The sequence below is a fragment of the Cololabis saira genome, chromosome 8 (genome assembly GCF_033807715.1).
Source record: "Cololabis saira isolate AMF1-May2022 chromosome 8, fColSai1.1, whole genome shotgun sequence".
Taxonomy (NCBI): domain Eukaryota; kingdom Metazoa; phylum Chordata; class Actinopteri; order Beloniformes; family Belonidae; genus Cololabis; species Cololabis saira.
The window spans coordinates 867,998-890,505 of NC_084594.1; the positions used below are offsets into that span (position 1 = coordinate 867,998).

The 22,508-nt window shown below is 47.5% G+C and overlaps 1 protein-coding gene across 3 annotated transcripts in view; it reads left to right on the forward strand.

Moving 5' to 3' along the window:
- Positions 1-22,508, forward strand: part of LOC133448221 (poly(rC)-binding protein 2-like) — an 81,748-nt gene that overhangs the window by 32,246 nt on the left and 26,994 nt on the right. For 2 of the 3 annotated variants that reach the window (XM_061726559.1, XM_061726561.1), the window contains exons 3-8: positions 10,081-10,401; positions 12,720-12,743; positions 13,187-13,219; positions 16,327-16,443; positions 17,249-17,380; positions 17,893-18,021. In XM_061726559.1, coding sequence (XP_061582543.1) covers positions 10,285-10,401; positions 12,720-12,743; positions 13,187-13,219; positions 16,327-16,443; positions 17,249-17,380; positions 17,893-18,021 — 552 coding nt within the window. In that variant the 5' untranslated portion in view covers positions 10,081-10,284. Of the gene's footprint in view, positions 1-10,080; positions 10,402-12,719; positions 12,744-13,186; positions 13,220-16,326; positions 16,444-16,542; positions 16,583-17,248; positions 17,381-17,892; positions 18,022-22,508 lie in introns of those variants that run through there. The other variant, XM_061726560.1, reaches the window with a different exon arrangement.

A 22,508-nucleotide genomic window follows, 5' to 3' on the forward strand; every position in this document is an offset into this window, starting at 1 on the left:
TTGGTGACTTTTGGAGAACTATCAAATATGGACCAATCACATGAAGGGGGGGCGCGCCTTTTGGCGTCTAGCGTCGCCACGGTAACACTTTTGAAAGAGAAAAGTAATGCGTGGTGTCGCAGGATGTAGACGCACATTTTGATGTATAACACACCTGGGTACACGTTACGGTTCGGGCTGAATTAACTGCCGAGGGAATGGCATAAATTTCGCCAAAATGACACAATTTATTCGAAATGGCCGACATCCTGTTCGGTTTCGGCCATGGCTCCAAGAGACTTTTCTTTAAGTTGTGCCATGATACAGGTGTGTAGCGATTTTCGTGCATGTACGTCAAACCGTATTGTGGGGCTTGAGGCACAAAGTTTTCAGGGGGGCGCTGTTGAGCCATTTTGCCACGCCCATTAATGCAAACCATGAAATATCAAATTTATCGCCAGGCCTGACTTGCATGCCAAATTTGGTGCCTTTTGGGGAACTATCAAATATGGACCAATCAGATGAAGGGGGGGTGCGCTTGTTGGCGTCTAGCGTCGCCACGGTAACACTTTCGAAAGAGAAAACTAATGCGTGTAGTCGCAGGATGGAGACACATATTTTGATGTATAACACATCTGGGTTCACGATACGGTTCGGGCTGAATTAACTCTCGAAGGAATGGCTCATATTGCTCCAAAATTACGCGATTAATTCAGAATGTTCAAAATGGCCGACTTCCTGTTCGGTTTCGGCCATGGCGCCAAGAGACTTTTCTTTAAGTTGCGACATGATACAGGTGTGTACCGATTTTCGTTCATGTACGTCAAACCGTATTATGGGGCTTGAGGCGCAAAGTTTTTTCTGTCTGAACCAATCAGATGAAGGGTGGGCACGCTTTTTGGCGTCTAGCGTCGCCACGGTAACGCTTTTGAAAGAGAAAAGTAATGCGTGGTGTCGGAGGATGGAGACGAACATTTTGATGTATAACACACCTGGGTGCACGTTACGGTTCGGGCTGAATTAACTTTGGAAGGAATGGCATAAATTTCGCCAAAATGACACGACTAATTCAAAATGGCCGACTTCCTGTTCGGTTTCGGGCATGACACCAAGAGACTTTTCTTTCAGTTGCGCCATGATACAGGTGTGTACCGATCTTCGTGCATGTACGTCAAACCGTATCGTGGGGCTTGAGGCACAAAGTTTTCCGGGGGGCGCTGTTGAGCCATTTTGCCACGCCCATTAATGCAAACCATAAAATATCAAATTTTCCGCCAGGCCTGGTTTGCGTGCAAAATTTGGTGACTTTTTGGGCATGTTAAGGGGGGCAAAAAGGCCCTCCTTTCGTCAGAAAAATAATAATAATAATTAAAGCTGCAAGCAGCGATGAACGGGCCCTCGCACTCACGGCCGCCGCCCCCCATAAGCATATCAGAAATGACACCACCCACGACTCTCCATGTCAAACCATTCAAAAGTTATAGCAGGAAATAGGGACAACCAATCAAAAGAAGGGGCGGGGCTAATTTTCACCAATTATGGTCAAGGACTCAATACCGAGTCCCATGACACCACCCATGACTCTTTATGTCAAACCATTCAAAAGTTATGGCAGAGAAAAGTTTTCCGGGGGGTGCTGTTGAGCCATTTTGCCACGCCCATTAATGCAAACCATGAAATATCAAATTTATCACCAGGCCTGGCTTGCATGCAAAATTTGGTGACTTTTGGAGAACTATCAAATATGGACCAATCAGATTAAGGGGGCACGCTTTTTGGCGTCTAGCATCGCCACGGTAACACTTTTGAAAGAGAAAAGTAATGCGCGTAGTCGCAAGATGGAGACGCACATTTTGAGGTATAAGTCACCTGGATGCACGTTACGGTTCGGGCCGTATTAATTGCCGAAGGAATGGCATTAATTGCGCCAAAATTACACAATTAATTCAAAATGGCCGACTTCCTGTTCAATTTCGGCCATGGCGCCAAGAGACTTTTCTTTAAGTTGCGACATGATACAGGTGTGTACCGATTTTCGTTCATGTACGTCAAACCGTATTATGGGGCTTGAGGCTCAAAGTTTTTTCCCTCTGAACCAATCAGATGAAGGGTGGGCGCACTTTTTGGTGTCTAGCGTTGCCGCGGTAACGCTTTTAAATGAGAAAAGTAATGTGCGTCGTTGCAGGACAGGGACGCACATATTGATGTAGAAAAAAAAAAAAATAGCTGACGAAAAAGTCTGGATTCTGCGGGAATCGAACTCTGATCTCTGACTCCAAAGACGGGAACGCTCTGGCTGAGCTAAGACTCAGCTTCTCATTTCTATTTGACCTACTGACTTAAGAGAGACCAACATATCGATATTTAGTAATGTAAGTCTGGAGCTGTTTTTTCTAATTTTTTTAAATATTTGTAAGTTATAAATATTAGTAAAACCCTACTATTTTAATTATTACTTTTTCTGTAACCATTCTGCCAAGGTTGTAACCGGGCTGAGCTGGGAATATTTCTGACGTCACCACATTACAGGGAGCTGATTGGTCGGGGGGCGGGGCCGTCATCACCCTACTCGCCACTGATTGGTCGGGGGGCGGGGCCGTCATCACCCTACTCGCCACCGATTGGTCGGGGGGCGGGGCCGTCATCACCCTCCGCGCCACTGATTGGTCGGTAGGCGGGGCCGTCATCACCCTACTCGCCACCGATTGGTCGGGGGGTGGGGCCGGCAGACGTTTGAATCAGGAAGCGGGAGTCAGCGCGAGAGCGACTGGCGGCTCGTGGCGATTTTATTATAAAAAAGGGACAACCAATCAGAAGAAGGGGCGGGGCTAATTCAGGCCAAAGAAGCTCAAGGACTCATTGCAGAGTCCCTTGACACCACCTACGACCCACACCCACACCTACGTGTGTGTGTGTGTGTGTGTGTGTGTGTGTGTGTGTGTATATATATATATATATATATATATATATATATATATATATATATATATATATATATATATATATATATATATATATATATGTGTGTGTGTGTGTGTGTATACCTGAAGTGTGACTACCTGCAGAACGTATTTTAGCATGAAAGCTTGCATATTAAACGTACATCAAGCATCCTGTATCATAGCTACATGTCTGCCGTTTGTAACAAAGCAAACCGCGTGAAAATCGGTTGAAAATCAAGTGAGTTATAGTTATTTTACTTATGCAGACACCTCCTTCCACAATAGAAGTGAACGCTCTAGAGTTAAAGCGATACCGATCCAAGATGGCGGCCACGCCCGACGTTCTCAGGCAGTCAATGCGGCGCCTCGACCAAGATGGCGGCCGCGCTGAACATCAGCCCCTCCCCCCGCGGGAGCTGCGCGCGCAAACTCCACTCAAATTCAAAAGTTATGGCAGAAAATCGGGACAACCAATCAGAAGAAGGGGAAAGAGAAAAGTAATGTGCGTCGTCACAGGACAGAGACGAACATTTTGATGTAAAAAAACCACAAAAATTGCTGACAAAAATTTTGGCATATCAAGCCAGGCTTGAACTCTCGACCTCTGGCAGCAAAGACCGCAATAATCTGGCTGAGCTAAGTCTCAGCTATTCTTTTTATTTGACCTACTGGCTTAGGACAGACCAACATAGCGATTAAATGTCTGGACTTTTTTTTTCCTAATTTTTTAAATATTTGTAAGTTATAAATATTAGTAAAACCCTACTATTTAAATTATTACTTTTTCTGTAACCATTCTGCCAAGGTTGTAACCGGGCTGAGCCGGGAATATTTCTGAAGTCACCACATTACAGGGAGCTGATTGGTCGGGGGGCGGGGCCGTCATCACCCTACTCGCCACTGATTGGTCGGGGGGCGGCGCCGTCATCACCCTACTCGCCACTGATTGGTCGGGGGGCGGGGCCGCCATCACCCTACTCGCCACTGATTGGTCAGGGGGCGGGGCCGGCAGACGTTTGAATCAGGAAGCGCGAGAGCGACTGGCGGCTCGCGGCAATTTTATTATAAAAAAAGGACAACCAATCAGAAGAAGGGGCGGGGCTAATTCAGGCCAATGAAGGTCAAGGACTCCATAAAGAATCTGATGACACCACCCACGACTTTCTATGTCAAACCATTCAAAAGTTATAGCAGAAAATCGGGACAACCAATCAGAAGAAGGGGCGGGGCTAATTAAGGCCAACGAAGCTTAAGGACTCATTACAGAGTCCCATGACACCACCCACAACTCTCTATGTGAAACCATTCAAAAGTTATGGCAGAGAAAAGTATTCTAGGGGGCGCTGTTGAGCCGTTAGGCCACGCCCATTAATGGAAACCATGAAATATCACATTTATCGCCAGGCCTGGCTTGCATGCAAATTTTGGTGACTTTTGGAGAACTATCAAATATGGACCAATCAGATGAAGGGTGGGTGCGCTTTTTCGCGTCTAGCGTCGCCACGGTAACACTTTTGAAAGAGAAAAGTAATGTGTGGTGTCGCACGATGGAGACGCACATTTTGGTGTATAACACACCTGGGTGCACGTTACGGTTCGGGCTGAATTAACTGCCGAAGGAATGGCATAAATTGCGCCAAAATTACACAATTAATTCAAAATGGCTGACTTCCTGTTCGGTTTCGGCCATGGCTCCAAGAGACTTTTCTTTAAGTTGCGACATGATACAGGTGTGTACCGATTTTCGTGCATGTACGTCAAACCGTATTGTGGGGCTTGAGGCACAAAGTTTTCCGGGGGGCGCTGTTGAGCCATTTTGCCACGCCCATTAATGCAAACCATGAAATATCAAATTTATCGCCAGGCCTGGCTTGCATGCCAAATTTGGTACTTTTTGGGGAACTATCAAATATGGACCAATCAGATGAAGGGGGGGTGCGCTTGTTGGCGTCTAGCGTCACTACGGTAACACTTTCGAAAGAGAAAAGTAATGCGTGTAGTCGCAGGATAGGGACGCACATTTTGATGTATAACACATCTGGGTTCACGATACGGTTCGGGCTGAATTAACTCTCGAAGGAATGGCATATATTGCTCCAAAATTACGCAATTAATTCAGAATGTTCAAAATGGCCGACTTCCTGTTCGGTTTCGGCCATGACGCCAAGAGACTTTTCTTTTAGTTGCGACATGATACAGGAGTGTACCGATTTTCGTTCATGTACGTCAAACCGTATTATGGGGCTTGAGGCACAAAGTTTTTTCTGTTGAACCAATCAGATGAAGGGTGGGCGCGCTTTTTGGCGTCTAGCGCCGCCACGGTAACGCTTTTGAAAGAGAAAAGTAATGCGTGTTGTCGCAGGATGGAGACGCACATTTTGATGTATAACACACTTGGGGGCACGTTACGGTTCGGGCTGAATTAACTTTCGAAGGAATGGCATAAATTTCGCCAAAATGACACGACTAATTCAAAATGGCCGACATCCTGTTCGGTTTCGGGCATGACCCCAAGAGACTTTTGTTTAAGTTGTCCCATGATACAGGTGTGTACTGATTTTCGTGCATGTACGTCAAATCGTATCGTGGGGCTTGAGGCACAAAGTTTTCTGGGGGGCGCTGTTGAGCCATTTTGCCACGCCCATTAATGCAAACCTTTAAATATCAAATTTTTCGCCAGGCCTGACTAGGGTGCAAAATTTGGTGACTTTTTGGGCATGTTAAGGGGGGCAAAAAGGCCTTCACTTTGTCAGGAAAATAATAATAATAATAATAATAATAATAAAAATTCCTGCAAATACAATAGGGCCTTCGCACTGCAAGTGCTCGGGCCCTAATAATAATAATAATAATAATAATAATAATAATAATAATAATAATAATAATAATAATAATAATAATCATGCACACATGTCACTCTCTAAAGGCTGATACAAGTTAACTATAAACCGTAGTTTTCCTGTGGAAAGAGGAATTTAATCTTAAAATAAAAAAATAATGATTAATTATCAAGGTTTGCTAAATCTTTAGCGATAGCGTCCGCGGCGTGTGAGGAAACTCTTCACTAGAATCAGACGTCACTGGTGAAGCGACGGACACGACCGTCGTCCTGCGTGAGGGTTTGGATCTGACTAAATATTCCGGTAAAACTCCGGCGGTCATTTATCAGTGAAATATTAACGACGCAGCAGCGCGAACCGCTGATCCGAGCAGCTAACGACGCGGCTAAACCCGACGTCTGCTACAATAGAAATGATGATCAATATGAATCCTTAATCCTTAACCTTACGATGTAGTAGTTTATTTTTCTTGCTGACATTTATGTCTCTGTTACGTTCAGTGGAGTTAGCGGCGTTAGCGGCGTTAGTGGTGTTAACGGTATTAGCGGTGTTAGCGGCATTAGCGGCATTAGCGGCGTTAGTGGTGTTAACGGCATTAGCGGTGTTAGCGGCATTAGTGGCATTAGCGGTGTTAGCGGCATTAGTGGCATTAGCGGTGTTAGCGGCATTAGCGGCGTTAGCGGCGTTAGTGGAATTAGCGGTGTTAGCAGCGTTAGCAGCGTTAGCAGCGTTAGCAGCGTTAGCAGCGTTTCTCCTGTTGTTTCTCTGCCTTAGCGGCAGCTAACTTTGGCAACTCAATATGTTCCTTTGTGTGAGAAACTTTCAAATGTCTTATCAGCTTCGTTGTGTTGAATTTATTTTGTCACATTTCTCCTCTGGGTTTTTTCTTTGGACACACTTGCAAACTGCACATTCGTTGTCCTTTTCAGACGTTGTAAACTCCCATATTGCAGCTGATTCTCCAGCATCACCAGACCTGCTGCATCAGCTTGACCTACTTTAGTAGCGTCTTCATCTTTCATGAGGCGGCTGGATGGAGACGGGGGGCTATGCTAATCCGCTAACGCTCCATACACACCCATGTGTTGATAAGAGTTATTCATCTGCATCTCTGTCACCGGGGTCCCGTCGTCATGGTGACGGCAGGAGAAGGAAACATGACAACAGGAAGATGTAACTGCAGCAGCTGAGAGTCAGACAGAAACTTGTTCTGCCTGACGCTCAGTGCTCGATGCGGCGTCTACGTTTATATGTCTATCAGTACGTACACGTGCAGCGATTCAACCTGGTTGCAGATCTGATCAGATAATGACATGCAGAAGATTGGATCACTTGTCTGATTACACATGCTGTTCTGAGATCAGACTGAATCAGATTGAATAAGCCACTGTAACCAGAGCATGGCTGACTCCGTGACGATAGGTGGCGCTGTACCCGAGGTAACCATGGTAACCATTTCAACAAAGAGCCACTTCCGGTTGACCTCCGCTTAACAACAAGGAAAGGAAAAAGTGCATTCTAACTGCTTTCCTATTAATAATCTGTCTAAAACAGCCTTTCTCAACTTTTTTTTAGTCATGACACCTTTCAAAAGTGAATAAATTCTCACGACACCCCAGAGTAAAATATAATTAAAAACCGCACTGCATCGCTCTGACTGTAAATGCATAAATCCTGTTTATTTTGTATCAATAACTTGAACACGTTAACTGCACCAGAGTAGAAGTCATCGTTCACTGCTGTGCTTGGTTGCCACGCTGATGGACAGAAACTATGGTGACTTTTAAAAGTCACCATAGTTTGAACGGGCGGTGTGAACCGGCCGTTCAAAGTTGACCTGATTTATGGTTCCGCGTTGAATCGACGCAGAGCCTACGCCGTAACGTACGTGGCAAAGCGCACCGTACGTGTGCGTCGCCGCATAACCTACGGCGTAATCTCTGCGTTGGTTAACGCAGAACCATAAATCAGACTTAAGGCTGCAGCGGCGTGTGAGCGACGGATGACTGAGAGGGAGAAGAGTTTGTCCAGGAGTGGAAGGCAGCGCCGGCCAAGTTATGCCACAGTTTGCAGATGGATTGTTGATGCGTGGGCTAACGTGTCTGCTGGGATTATTTTGCGAGCTTTTGCAAAAGCGTGCATTTCCGAGGCGCCGCACGGCACGGAACGTGACTCTGACAGCGAGGAATTTCGGACTGGCACAGCTGATTTAGCGGAGCTCTTTAATGCAGAAACAAAGGATGAGGACTTGGATGGGTTTGATTAATGTAAAAACTGAAATAAAGTAGCCTACAATCAAACAAAGTTTTGCTCCCGCTGTATTTTTAAATACGCACGCTTGTGTGCTTGTGTGTGTGTTCTTGTGTGTGTGTGTGTGTGTGTGTGTGTGTGTGTTGTTGTGTGTGTGCCGTTTCGGTCGGTGCGCCGTGTGTTTTAAATACAGAAATGACACAAGACTGAGGCTATGCCTTTTCACACGGCGCCCGTATGGTCGCGAAAATACAGTATTTATATATGAAATGTCAGAATAGGAAATATTTTGTCGACACCCCTGAAGCAGTCACACGACACCCCAGGGTGCTACTACTGAGCACGCGTTGCGTCGTCTCCTTTCACTTCCGGGTGAATCCCCTCCCCCGGGGGAAAACCCCACCCGGGGGAAAATCTCAAGCATGCGCAGACTGTAATATCCATGTCCCCGTACACATGGCATTAACAAGGCGGTTGCAACTGGCTTATCTAGGTGCTCCAAACTGGTTGATGAATCCGGCTTGACCAAGTTGACTTGACCAGGTTGAGGTGTTTACATGCAGTTTTAAAGTCGGTTTAAAGTCTCAAACCTGCAACCAGGTTGAATCGCTGCATGTGAACGTACTGTATGATGTCACCCACAGGTTTCCAACGAGGGCTTTGTCGAGCCTCCTTTTCCCCAAACTGATGAGCGTTGCGTTGTAAATGAGCTGACAGGGACACGCCCACCTGCTGTCAATCACAGTTAGCAGCTTTAGCCTGGCTTACTTAGCCAATGCTAACCTATGATGCTAACCAATGTTAGGACCCGAGCATGACATTAGGGCCCGAGCATGACATTAGGGCCCGAGCATGACATTAGGACCCGAGCATGACATTAGGGCCAGAGCATGACATTAGGGCCCGAGCATGACATTAGGGCCCGAGCATGACATTAGGGCCCGAGCATGACCGTTCCAAGGCCCTATTGTATCTGTAGGAATTTTTGTTATTTAGGGCCCTAGCAGCAGCAAGGCTTGTGTAGAATAAAAAATATAAATCCAATAGACCTACGTCCAAGTTTTCTAAGTGTTTAAACCTTTGGTCCAAGGTTAAAGGGAAAAAAAACACAAGTCGAAGTTTTGGCTGATATTCGTCCACAAAAATGCTATGAAGGTCTTTTATTGCAAAAAAGTACAATTTTAAAGAATCGGTTCACAGGAGAGCATCACATGTTCCGCGGTCCAAGATAGCTCTGATCTCTCTCTCTCTTTTCTTCTCTTTTATAGCTGGTTCAAACATAGTATGACACTAACTGCATTGTTTTGTAGGCCCCGATTCTACACATCTGCCAGAAATTTCTTTGAAGTCATGATTTTGCCTCTTATCATTTTATGAGCTCTGCCCCCGAGGAGACTGGAGCCTCTTTGTACAGTTTTCTATATTATCATTATTTGCCTATCATCCGTTTGCCACAGTTTTTCAAGGCCGCGGCCCCTCCCTTATCATGTTGTGAGGCTCAGAGTTCTTCCATTTCCCCAGCACACAAATATTCAAATGATTATATAAAAAATGATTATATAAAAATAACCTCAACACTTGTTAGGGCCCAAGCACCAGCAAGGCTTGTTAGGGCCCAAGCAGCAGCAAGGCTTGTTAGGGCCCAAGCAGCAGCAAGGCTTGTTAGGGCCCAAGCAGCAGCAAGGCTTGTTAGGGCCCAAGCACCAGCAAGGCTTGTTAGGGCCCAAGCAGCAGCAAGGCTTGTTAGGGCCCAAGCAGCAGCAAGGCTTGTGCAAAGCCCTATTGAAATCGCAACGATTATTATAATTCTTATTTTATCTGAAAATAATTGCGTTTTTCGAGGCGCATAACTTACTTGAAAAGTTGTGAAACTTGACACGCACGTCCCATGTGGCGAAAAATTACGTATTCTAATAGTGTCAAAAAGGGGCGTGGCCTAACGGCTCAACAGCGCCCCCTAGGAAACTTTGTTTTCAAGCCCCACAATACGGTTTGACGTACATGCACGAAAATCGGTACACACCTGTATCATGTCACAACTAATGTTCTCCTCTTCCTGCCTCCAACAGAGAACTGGTGTGAAGGTAGATCCAGTCCAGTCCCAGGACCTGAACCAGGACCTGAACCAGGACCTGAACCAGGACCTGAACCAGGACCTGAACCAGGACCTGAACCAGGACCTGAACCCAGGACCCCCCAGGACTCCCCAGGACCCCCCAGTCCCCCTCAGCTCCACCAGGTCTGGACCGACCCCCCCCAGGACCTGGACCTTCATGCGTCTCCCAGAATCCTCCTCCTCCACCTCCACCTCCACCATGAGCTGTGAGCAGGAGTTTGGAGACGGGGCCGCCGGCGTCACGCTAACGCTGCGCCTCCTCATGCACGGAAAGGTCGGTATCATCGACATATACATGTTTATAAAAACCTAAGGTATATATATATATATATATATATATATATATATATATATATATATATATATATATATATATATATATATATATATATATATATTGTGATGCCCCTATATAGATTACTCCTAATATGGAGCATCATGCAAGCTAACATTCCAGGTAGTCCTGAAACTGGAGAACCTGCTGATTGAGGGTTGATTGCCTGCTTGTGCTCATTGGATTCACCTGGGCCCGGTGTCTCCACCCCTGAGTATATAACCAGCCTGCACCTCAGTCTAAGGAGATCTCTAGGAGAGAACACCTTCCCTCAGCTCTCCATGTCTTTGTTTGTGTTCTAGTTCTTCTGTATTCTTTCCATCCACACACCCTGCACTAAACTATGTTTCACTCATCCATCACTCACACACACTACTGACTTACTGACTCCACACTCCATAGGATCCTTATGGCTTTTTCTGTTGGTTATGGTACCTCAGTTGTTTGTTTTTCGGTAAGCTTAATAAATATTATTTGTTTCACTTCCGTCTCTTGTCCCCTATTTTGCCATGACTTAGAGCCGGTCATGACAAAATATATATATATATATAAAGGTGAGGGGTGACATCAACTGCTAGTCTAAAACGCGAAAAACACAAGGAAACACAACGAGCACACGAGCCTTGGAGATCTGTAAGAGAAGAAACAAACACAGGCAGACATGAGCAAAATAGACATAATTAATATACATTAAAACATTAATAACTAGGTTTGTCCCAATATTTTTTTGCCCGATACCGATGTTTTGACAATGACGTGATCGGGCCGATTGATCGGGACTAAACTAGTTGACAGGATGATCCGTCTCCACTTATGAGACGTTGTCAGGGTTTGACATTTCCCCCAGTTTGTGTTTCAGTTCTGCTCCTCCTGTTTCCATCTGCCCTGATTGTCGTCACCTGTGTCTCGTTATCCCCTGTGTCTCGTTATCCCCTGTGTCTCGTTATCCCCTGTGTCTCGTTATCCCCTGTGTCTCGTTATCCCCTTTGTCTCGTTATCCCCTGTGTCTCGTTAACCCCTGTGTCTCGTTATCAAATGTGTCTCGTAATCCCCTGTGTCTCGTTATCCCCTGTGTCTCGTTATCCCCTGTGTCTCGTTACCCCCTGTGTCTCGTTATCCCCTGTGTCTCGTTATCCCCTGTATCTCGTTATCCCCTGTGTCTCGTTATCCCCTGTGTCTCGTTATCCCCAGTGTCTCGTTATCCCCAGTGTCTCGTTATCCCCTGTGTCTCGTTATCCCCTGTGTCTCGTTATCCCCCGTGTCTCGTTATCCCCTGTGTCTCGTTATCACCTGTGTCTCGTTATCCTCTGTGTCTCGTTATCACCTGTGTCTCGTTATCCCCTGTGTCTCGTTATCCCCTGTGTCTCATTATCCGCTGGGTCTCGTTATCCCCTGTGTCTCGTTATCCCCTGTGTCTCGTTATCCCCTGTGTCTCGTTATCCCCTGTGTCTCGTTAACCCCTGTATCTCGTTATCCCCTGTGTCTCGTTAACCCCTGTGTCTCGTTATCCCCTGTGTCTCGTTATCCCCTGTGTCTCGTTATCCCCTGTGTCTCGTTATCCCCTGTGTCTCGTTATTCCCTGTGTCTCGTTATCCGCTGTGTCTCGTTATCCCCTGTATCTCGTTATCCCCTGTGTCTCGTTATCCCCTGTGTCTCGTTATCCCCTGTGTCTCGTTATTCCCTGTGTCTCGTTATCCCCTGTGTCTCATTATCCCCTGTGTCTCGTTATCACCTGTGTCTGGTTATCCCCTGTGTCTTGTTATCCCCTGTGTCTCATTATCCCCTGTGTCTCATTATCCCCTGTGTCTCGTTATCCCGTGTCTCGTTATCCCCTGTGTCTCGTTATCACCTGTGTCTCGTTATCCCCTGTGTCTCGTTATCCCGTGTCTCGTTATCCCCTGTGTTTCATTATCCCCTGTGTCTCGTTATCCCCTGTGTCTCGTTATCCCCTGTGTCTCGTTAACCCCTGTATCTCGTTATCCCCTGTGTCTCGTTATCCCCTGTGTCTCGTTATCACCTGTGTCTCGTTACCCCCTGTGTCTCGTGTACTGGTTGCTGCCTCCATGTCTCCTCACAGTTTTTGTCGTTCATGATCCTGGTTTTTGTTAATCCTGCTCTGCAGCGCTTTTAGTTCTTGTTTTTTAATTAATAAACCCAGTTTTTGGAACTCCTGCTCTCCTGTGTTTGGGTCCTCAACAACCACACCGGTGACAGACGTTCCGTAGATCCTGACTTCCTGTTTGTGTTTTTCTCCACAGGAAGTTGGAAGCATCATTGGGAAGGTGAGATGTTCCCACTGCTGCATGTGATCAACAGAAGAATTCACTCTGCACATCTTCATCACCGTCTGACCTCAAACTGACCTCCAACTGACCTCCAACTGACCTCTAACTGACCTCTAACTGACCTCTAACTGACCTCCAACTGACCTCTAAATGACCTCTAACTGACCTCCAACTGACCTCTAACTGACCTCTAACTGACCTCTAAATGACCTCTAACTGACCTCCAACTGACCTCTAACTGACCTCTAACTGACCTCTAACTGACCTCCAACTGACCTCTAACTGACCTCTAACTGACCTCTAACTGACCTCTAACTCACCTCTAACTGACCTCTAACTGACCTCCAACTGACCACTAACTGACCTGTAACTGACCTCTAACTGACCTCCAACTGACCTCCAACTGACCTCTAAAGATCGTTGTTGTTGTCTTTTCACAGAAAGGAGAAACTGTGAAGAGAATACGAGAAGAGGTGAGAATCTTCCACTGTTGTCTCTTTCTGCTTCAGTCCAGGTTCAGGTTCAGGAGGACGAGGTCTGGGGGTTTAGGGGGACCAGGAGGACGAGGTCTGGGGGGTTTAGGGGGACCAGGAGGACCAGGAGGACCAGGAGGACGAGGTCTGGGGGGTTTAGGGGGACCAGGAGGACGAGGTCTGGGGGGTTTAGGGGGACCAGGAGGACCAGGAGGACCAGGAGGACGAGGTCTGGGGGGTTTAGGGGGACCAGGAGGACGAGGTCTGGGGGGTTTAGGGGGACCAGGAGGACCAGGAGGACCAGGAGGACGAGGTCTGGGGGGTTTAGGGGGACCAGGAGGACGAGGTCTGGGGGTTTAGGGGGACCAGGAGGACGAGGTCTGGAAGGTTCAGGAGGATGAGGAGACAGAAGGACGGAGGAACTTCCCCCCTCAGACAGGAAACATGAATATTTCAGTGGATGTTTTTGCCTCAGAAGGAACAGAGAGGATTACATTACACACACACACGCACGCACGCACGCACGCACGCACGCACGCACGCACGCACGCACGCACGCACGCACGCACGCACGCACGCACGCACGCACGCACGCACGCACGCACGCACGCACGCACGCACGCACGCACACACACACACACACACTCTCTCTCTATCTAATAATCCAGTATCCAGTTCCTCCTTCCTTCCTCCAAATGAAGAGTGATGGAGACAGATGTCCCATGATGCTCTGCTCTGTCCAGCAGGAGGGGGGGGGGGGGGGGTTGGTCTAGCGGCTACAGAGGGTTTGGGTCTGGAGGTTCAACGTTCGATGTAGCTGTTCAGGGAGGGAGTTCCAGATGTTCAGGGAGGGAGTTCCAGATATTCAGGGAGGGAGTTCCAGATGTTCAGGGAGGGAGTTCCAGATGTTCAGGGAGGGAGTTCCAGATGTTCAGGGAGGGATTTCCAGATGTTCAGGGAGGGAGTTCCAGATATTCAGGGAGGGAGTTCCAGATGTTCAGGGAGGGAGTTCCATATGTTCAGGGAGTTCCAGATGTTCAGGGAGGGAGTTCCAGATATTCAGGGAGGGAGTTCCAGATGTTCAGGGAGGGAGTTCCATATGTTCAGGGAGTTCCAGATGTTCAGGGAGGGAGTTCCAGATGTTCAGGGAGGGAGTTCCAGATGTTCAGGGAGGAAGTTCCAGATGTTCAGGGAGGGAGTTCCAGATGTTCAGGCAGGGAGTTCCAGATGTTCAGGGAGAGAGTTCCAGATGTTCAGGGAGTTCCAGATGTTCAGGGAGGGAGTTCCAGATGTTCAGGGAGGGAGTTCCAGATATTCAGGGAGGGAGTTCCAGATGTTCAGGGAGGGAGTTCCAGATGTTCAGGGAGTTCCAGATGTTTCAGAATCAGAATCAGAAAAAGCTTTATTGCCAAGTCAGACATAAATCAGACGAGAGAACTTGACTCCGGTTTACACCGATGGCTCCATTAATACGGACGCCATTTTTAGAGGAAGGATGACACTGGGATGGAGGAGGAGGGAAAAAAGGATCTTCACACTGTGTATTAATACCTAGTGTCAAGGTGCAAAAAAACACCTCAGCACAGAAAAGCAACATACACACAACAAAACAACATCATAACTTGCATGGGTATGGGCGGTGGGCAAGTCGGGAGGGGGGGGGGGTCCCGGCAGCGTGGCGCTCGAACCCGGCGACCGTGTCAGGAGGGCTATAAGAGGGGAGCCAGGGAAGGCGTTGAGTTGAGGGAGTTTATTATCAGCAAGTGTGTGTAGCGGTAAGTTCGTGAACTTCGCTCAGAGCTGCTCCTCAGCCAATGTCCTTGATGTTATCAGACGGCTCGGTCAGTTCTGAAACAGGTCCACAGATGTTCCTGAGAGGGGAGGGTTAGTGGGGGCAGAGTCACCTTTTTACATTCCACCAGGGAGATTGTGACTGGAGCAGCGGGCCAAGCTGCCCTGTCAAGGTCAGATTATAGAATCAACAATTGTTTTGAAAGAAAGGGAACAGGCAGACTCCAGTAATTTTCCGTCTGCCTTCAGTCTCTGGTTCATCAATGGCGACTCCAATCAGATGAATTTGTGATCAATTCCCGCCAAGCCGAGCTTCCAACTTCCAGGTCTTATCCATCTTGCTAATGAGCTCAAAGACGCCGCCAGCCTGAGATTCTGTTCAAGAATCACATCCAGTTTACGGCTTTGCTCCCCCAACGTTAAAGTCTGAGTGTTGATCACCTTGCTTGATCCTTCAGCCACGTCCGGCAGCTCTGAAAGAGCCAGAACAGCTGTCGACGACTTACGCGTTTGTCGATAGACCAGGAATCCCCCTCCTCCGATCAGGAGAAATCCTGCTATCATAAATCCAATTATGAAGCATCTTCAACGTCCTCGACAGACAGAATCGCCAAACACAACGGCCTCCAATGTTTCCAGGAATCCATTGTGTATCCGGCAAAAAACATCCCATCGGGGCAGGAGGGCTCCCTTACCCCCTGACTTGTCGTCGCAAAAATGTGGTCAATTGTGTTGAGAGACCAGTTAATCAATTCCATGATTGTAGAGTTTGGGAGGAGTGAAAAGAAGAGACTCTGAAGACGAGACAGGACAAAAGCAGCAGCAGGGCAGACAGATAAGGGAGAGGAGCAGAAAAGTGTCCGCCTTCCCCAAGAGCCGGAAGAAAAGGGAGGGAGGGAGTTCCAGATGTTCAGGGAGTTCCAGATGTTCAGGGAGGGAGTTCCAGATGTTCAGGCAGGAAGTTCCAGATGTTCAGGGAGGGAGTTCCAGATGTTCAGGGTAGTCCAGTACCGATGAGCAGGCTGTTACAGCAGTCGGGCCTGGAGGAGATTAGAAGTAGTAGTAGTAGGAAGTGGAAGCTCCTCCCCCTGTGAGGAAGCTCCTCCCCCTGTGACATCATAGAGAACCGAGGTTAGAGATTATCGTCCGGAGAGACGAGTCCAGGTCCAAGACCCGGAGACAAGGACTCTCTTCACCTGGTTTCATCAAACATCTCCTCCCCCCTCTTCCTCTTGGTTTCCCCCCCCCCCCCCCCCCCCCCCCCCCCCCGCCCTTATTGCCCCCCCACCCCACTTATTGCCCCCCCCCCCCAACAGAGCAGCGCCAGGATCAACATCTCGGAGGGTTCCTGTCCAGAGAGAATCATCACCATCACCGGACCGACAGACTGCTGCTTCAGAGCCTTCACCATGATCACACTGAAGATGGAGGAGGTAGGACCTGGGGGGGACCTGGGTCTAGGGGGGGGTCTGGACCTGGATCAGGTCTGGACCCTGGCGGGGTGGGGGTGAGGGGGGACCAACGGACTGTTGCTTCAGAGCCTTCACCATGATCACACTGAAGATGGAGGAGGTGGGGAAAAAATGTTGGGAAAAAAGTTGAAATGTTGAGAAAAAAGTCTCTACCATGATAACAATTCAATTCAATTCAATTCAATTCAATTGTATCTATATACACGTCTATATACGTCTAATACAACAGATGTCTTGGAAATCAAGCTTGAATGGATTGTAATCATTACTGGAAGCAGACTTATGGAAACGAAACATGTCTGTAATCTTATTTCATGTGGTTTCCTGAGTGAACGCAGAACTGCAGCTGTTTCTTCTTCTTCTGCTCAGGACCTGGCAGCGTTGCTGGCCAACGTTCCCTGATGTTTCTTCTTCTTCTTCTTCTTCTCAGGACCTGGCAGCGTTGCTGGCCAACGTTCCCTGATGTTTCTTCTTCTTCTCCTCAGGACCTGGCAGCGTTGCTGGCCAACGTTCCCTGATGTTTCTTCTTCTTCTCCTCAGGACCTGGCAGCGTTGCTGGCCAACGTTCCCTGATGTTTCTTCTTCTCCTCAGGACCTGGCAGCGTTGCTGGCCAACGTTCCCTGATGTTTCTTCTTCTTCTTCTCCTCAGGACCTGGCAGCGTTGCTGGCCAACGTTCCCTGATGTTTCTTCTTCTTCTTCTCCTCAGGACCTGGCAGCGTTGCTGGCCAACGTTCCCTGATGTTTCTTCTTCTTCTCCTCCTCAGGACCTGGCAGCGTTGCTAGCCAACGGCACGGTGACCAGCAAGCCGCCCGTCACCCTGCGGCTCGTCATCCCTGCTAGCCAGTGCGGCTCGCTGATCGGCAAAGGAGGATCCAAGATCAAGGAGATCCGGGAGGTCAGTTTGTGGACGGAGCGGTCTCCTCGTTAGTTAGTTAGTTAGTTAGTTAGTTAGTTAGTTAGTTAGTTAGTTAGTTAGTTAGTTAGTTAGTTAGTTAGTTAAGTCTTTAGGGTTAGTTAGTTAGTCTTTAGGGTTAGTTAGTTAGGTCTTTAGGGTTAGTTAGTTAGTCTTTAGGGTTAGGGATAGTTAGGTCTTTAGGGTTAGTTATTAGAGGTGAGTTTGTGGATATTATAAGACAAACCTGATTATAAGACGACCCCCTAATTTTCAAGACTTAAGTTTGAACAAAGACTTTTTGAACACCAAAATTATAACAATCTATTGGAGAGAAAAAGCTTGTTACTTTGCCTCATTTAAACCCACTTTCCACCCACTTTTCTCCAGATTGGAGAAACTACGTTTCTACATTTTCTCTTATCTCTTCTCTTATTTTCTTCTCTTTTCTTTCTTACCTTGTGTATTAATGTGTGTGTGTGTGTGTGTATTAATGTGTGTATTAATGTGTGTAGTCTACAGGTGCTCAGGTCCAGGTAGCGGGTGATCTCCTCCCCAACTCCACGGAGAGAGAGGTGACGATCTCCGGCGGCCAGGACTCCGTCATCCAGTGTGTGAGGAACATCTGCACCGTCATCCTGGAGGTTAGTCTGATCTGCACCGTCATCCTGGAGGTTAGTCTGATCATCTGCACCGTCATCCTGGAGGTTAGTCTGATCATCTGCACCGTCATCCTGGAGGTTAGTCTGATCATCTGCACCGTCATCCTGGAGGTTAGTCTGATCATCTGCACCGTCATCCTGGAGGTTAGTCTGATCATCTGCACCATCATCCTGGAGGTTAGTCTGATCTGCACCGTCATCCTGGAGGTTAGTCTGATCTGCACCGTCATCCTGGAGGTTAGTCTGATCATCTGCACCGTCATCCTGGAGGTTAGTCTGATCATCTGCACCGTCATCCTGGAGGTTAGTCTGATCATCTGCACCGTCATCCTGGAGGTTAGTCTGATCATCTGCACCGTCATCCTGGAGGTTAGTCTGATCTGCACCGTCATCCTGGAGGTTAGTCTGATCATCTGCACCGTCATCCTGGAGGTTAGTCTGATCATCTGCACCGTCATCCTGGAGGTTAGTCTGATCATCTGCACCGTCATCCTGGAGGTTAGTCTGATCATCTGCACCGTCATCCTGGAGGTTAGTCTGATCATCTGCACCGTCATCCTGGAGGTTAGTCTGATCATCTGCACCATCATCCTGGAGGTTAGTCTGATCTACACCGTCATCCTGGAGGTTAGTCTGATCTGCACCATCATCCTGGAGGTTAGTCTGATCTGCACCGTCATCCTGGAGGTTAGTCTGATCTGCACCGTCATCCTGGAGGTTAGTCTGATCTGCACCGTCATCCTGGAGGTTAGTCTGATCTGCACCGTCATCCTGGAGGTTAGTCTGATCATCTGCACCGTCATCCTGGAGGTTAGTCTGATCATCTGCACCGTCATCCTGGAGGTTAGTCTGATCTGCACCGTCATCCTGGAGGTTAGTCTGATCATCTGCACCGTCATCCTGGAGGTTAGTCTGATCTGCACCGTCATCCTGGAGGTTAGTCTGATCATCTGCACCATCATCCTGGAGGTTAGTCTGATCTGCACCATCATCCTGGAGGTTAGTCTGATCATCTGCACCATCATCCTGGAGGTTAGTCTGATCTGCACCATCATCCTGGAGGTTAGTCTGATCTGCACCGTCATCCTGGAGGTTAGTCTGATCATCTGCACCGTCATCCTGGAGGTTAGTCTGATCTGCACCATCATCCTGGAGGTTAGTCTGATCTGCACCATCATCCTGGAGGTTAGTCTGATCTGCACCGTCATCCTGGAGGTTAGTCTGATCATCTACACCGTCATCCTGGAGGTTAGTCTGATCTGCACCATCATCCTGGAGGTTAGTCTGATCTGCACCGTCATCCTGGAGGTTAGTCTGATCTACACCGTCATCCTGGAGGTTAGTCTGATCATCTGCACCGTCATCCTGGAGGTTAGTCTGATCTACACCGTCATCCTGGAGGTTAGTCTGATCATCTGCACCGTCATCCTGGAGGTTAGTCTGATCTGCACCGTCATCCTGGAGGTTAGTCTGATCTGCACCGTCATCCTGGAGGTTAGTCTGATCTGCACCGTCATCCTGGAGGTTAGTCTGATCTGCACCGTCATCCTGGAGGTTAGTCTGATCTGCACCGTCATCCTGGAGGTTAGTCTGATCTGCACCGTCATCCTGGAGGTTAGTCTGATCATCTGCACCGTCATCCTGGAGGTTAGTCTGATCTGCACCGTCATCCTGGAGGTTAGTCTGATCTGCACCGTCATCCTGGAGGTTAGTCTGATCATCTGCACCATCATCCTGGAGGTTAGTCTGATCATCTGCACCGTCATCCTGGAGGTTAGTCTGATCATCTGCACCGTCATCCTGGAGGTTAGTCTGATCATCTGCACCGTCATCCTGGAGGTTAGTCTGATCTGCACCGTCATCCTGGAGGTTAGTCCGATCATCTGCACCGTCATCCTGGAGGTTAGTCTGATCTGCACCGTCATCCTGGAGGTTAGTCTGATCTACACCGTCATCCTGGAGGTTAGTCTGATCATCTGCACCGTCATCCTGGAGGTTAGTCTGATCTGCACCGTCATCCTGGAGGTTAGTCTGATCTGCACCATCATCCTGGAGGTTAGTCTGATCATCTGCACCGTCATCCTGGAGGTTAGTCTGATCTGCACTATCATCCTGGAGGTTAGTCTGATCATCTGCACCGTCATCCTGGAGGTTAGTCTGATCTGCACCGTCATCCTGGAGGTTAGTCTGATCATCTGCACCGTCATCCTGGAGGTTAGTCTGATCATCTGCACCGTCATCCTGGAGGTTAGTCTGATCATCTGCACCGTCATCCTGGAGGTTAGTCTGATCATCTGCACCGTCATCCTGGAGGTTAGTCTGATCATCTGCACCGTCATCCTGGAGGTTAGTCTGATCTGCACCGTCATCCTGGAGGTTAGTCTGATCTGCACCGTCATCCTGGAGGTTAGTCTGATCTGCACCGTCATCCTGGAGGTTAGTCTGATCATCTGCACCGTCATCCTGGAGGTTAGTCTGATCATCTGCACCGTCATCCTGGAGGTTAGTCTGATCTGCACCGTCATCCTGGAGGTTAGTCTGATCTGCACCGTCATCCTGGAGGTTAGTCTGATCATCTGCACCGTCATCCTGGAGGTTAGTCTGATCATCTGCACCGTCATCCTGGAGGTTAGTCTGATCTGCACCGTCATCCTGGAGGTTAGTCTGATCTGCACCGTCATCCTGGAGGTTAGTCTGATCTGCACCGTCATCCTGGAGGTTAGTCTGATCATCTGCACCGTCATCCTGGAGGTTAGTCTGATCTGCACCGTCATCCTGGATCTAATGAATGAAGTAAAGAAAACAGAAAATTGACCTAAATATGCCGTGGGTGCAAATGTAGAGAATCTAAGCTTAGATCTGGTTGGTAATGAGGCTAAACTGAAGATGAGGGTTTACAGAAGCCTCATTTTACCGTCGTCATGGTTACAGACAAAGTCTCCTTTTACCGTCGTCATGGTTACAGACAAAGCCTCATTTTACCGTTGTCATGGTTACAGACAAAGCCTCATTTTACCGTCGTCATGGTTACAGACAAAGCCTCATTTTGCCGTCGTCATGGTTACAGACAACAGTGACTGGAACCATCACCGGTCGCTCCGCAGGGGAAGATTAAATTAAATTAAATTAATGAGTGTCCTTTGGACGGAGACCCGGCTGTCTCAGCGTCAGAGTCCAGTGTTGCTGCATCCTTTCCCAGCATGCACTGCTTCGTTTGCTGCATCCTTTCCCAGCATGCATTGCTGCGGAGGCAGAGAGACCATAGACATATAAACGTATCTGCCCCACGGAGCTGCTGTGATACGTCAACCACGCCGCCATATTGGATGTTCAAGACTGCGCTGGAAACTAATACAAGTAAATGGACTTATTTATTCATGTTATATCAGCTATAGAGAACAAGGTAGTGCCTAAAAACAATATATATCCCCCTCACAAAAATAAGAAAAATACAGAAACATATTTTCTCATCAACAAAACATATTTAAAATTTTTCAAGTAACAAAATAACATATTTGAACCATTTTTCAGATTTTTTCAGTTATTTTATTGTCTTAAAAATGGTTAAAATATGTTATTTTGTTTTTTGAAAATTTGTTTTGTTGATGAGAATATGATATTGTATTTTTCTTATTTTTGTGAGGGGGGATATATCTTGTTTTTCGGCACTACCTTGTTCTCTATAGCTGATAGAACATGAATTACTCCTATGTGGGATCAATAAAGTTCTTATTTTTACCATCTGAGAAAATTAAATATATTATATTTGGTGCCTAACTGTTTCCAAGTATATTAGTGCGTGTGTGAATGAATAAATGAGACGTAAAACGTACATTTCTTTGTAGAAAGATGCTTTATGAAAATAAATCCATTTACTTGTATTAGTTTACAGTCTTGAACATCCAATATGGCGGCGACGCTGACGTATCGCAGCAGCTCCGTGGAAGGAGGAGGAGACATGGCTATGAGAGAGACCATCGGAGGACAAATGTGGGAAAAAAAGCCTTTTATTCCAGATGAAATGCGTCTGAATGGAGGATGAAACTGACTGAAGCAGCACTTGAAAGTGAACGGTTCAGCCCGGATCAGCGTTTTTTATTTCCCTTCTCGGATTAAAGTGCTTTGAATTCCAATGAGGCTCCTGGAGACTTTGATGTGGCCGTTTCTGCAAAAAACGCAGCTCGTCTCCAAAAATGACTGCAGCCTCTTTATTAGTTCAAACACTATGATGAATTATAGATGTCAGAGCTTCATGTGAGGACGTCTGGGAGGGGGAAGGATCAGAAAAAAGCTCTCGTACGTGCCGTTAGTGAAGGACAGACGGGGGAATGATGTGATGGCGGGATTAGTGGAGGTGTGAGACACCGAGGAACGTTAGAGTTCCTGGAACCGGGAATCAGGCAGCTGATCATCCACATCACAAACAGGAAGCTTTAAATCAACTGGAACTGATGAGTTTACAGTTGGAA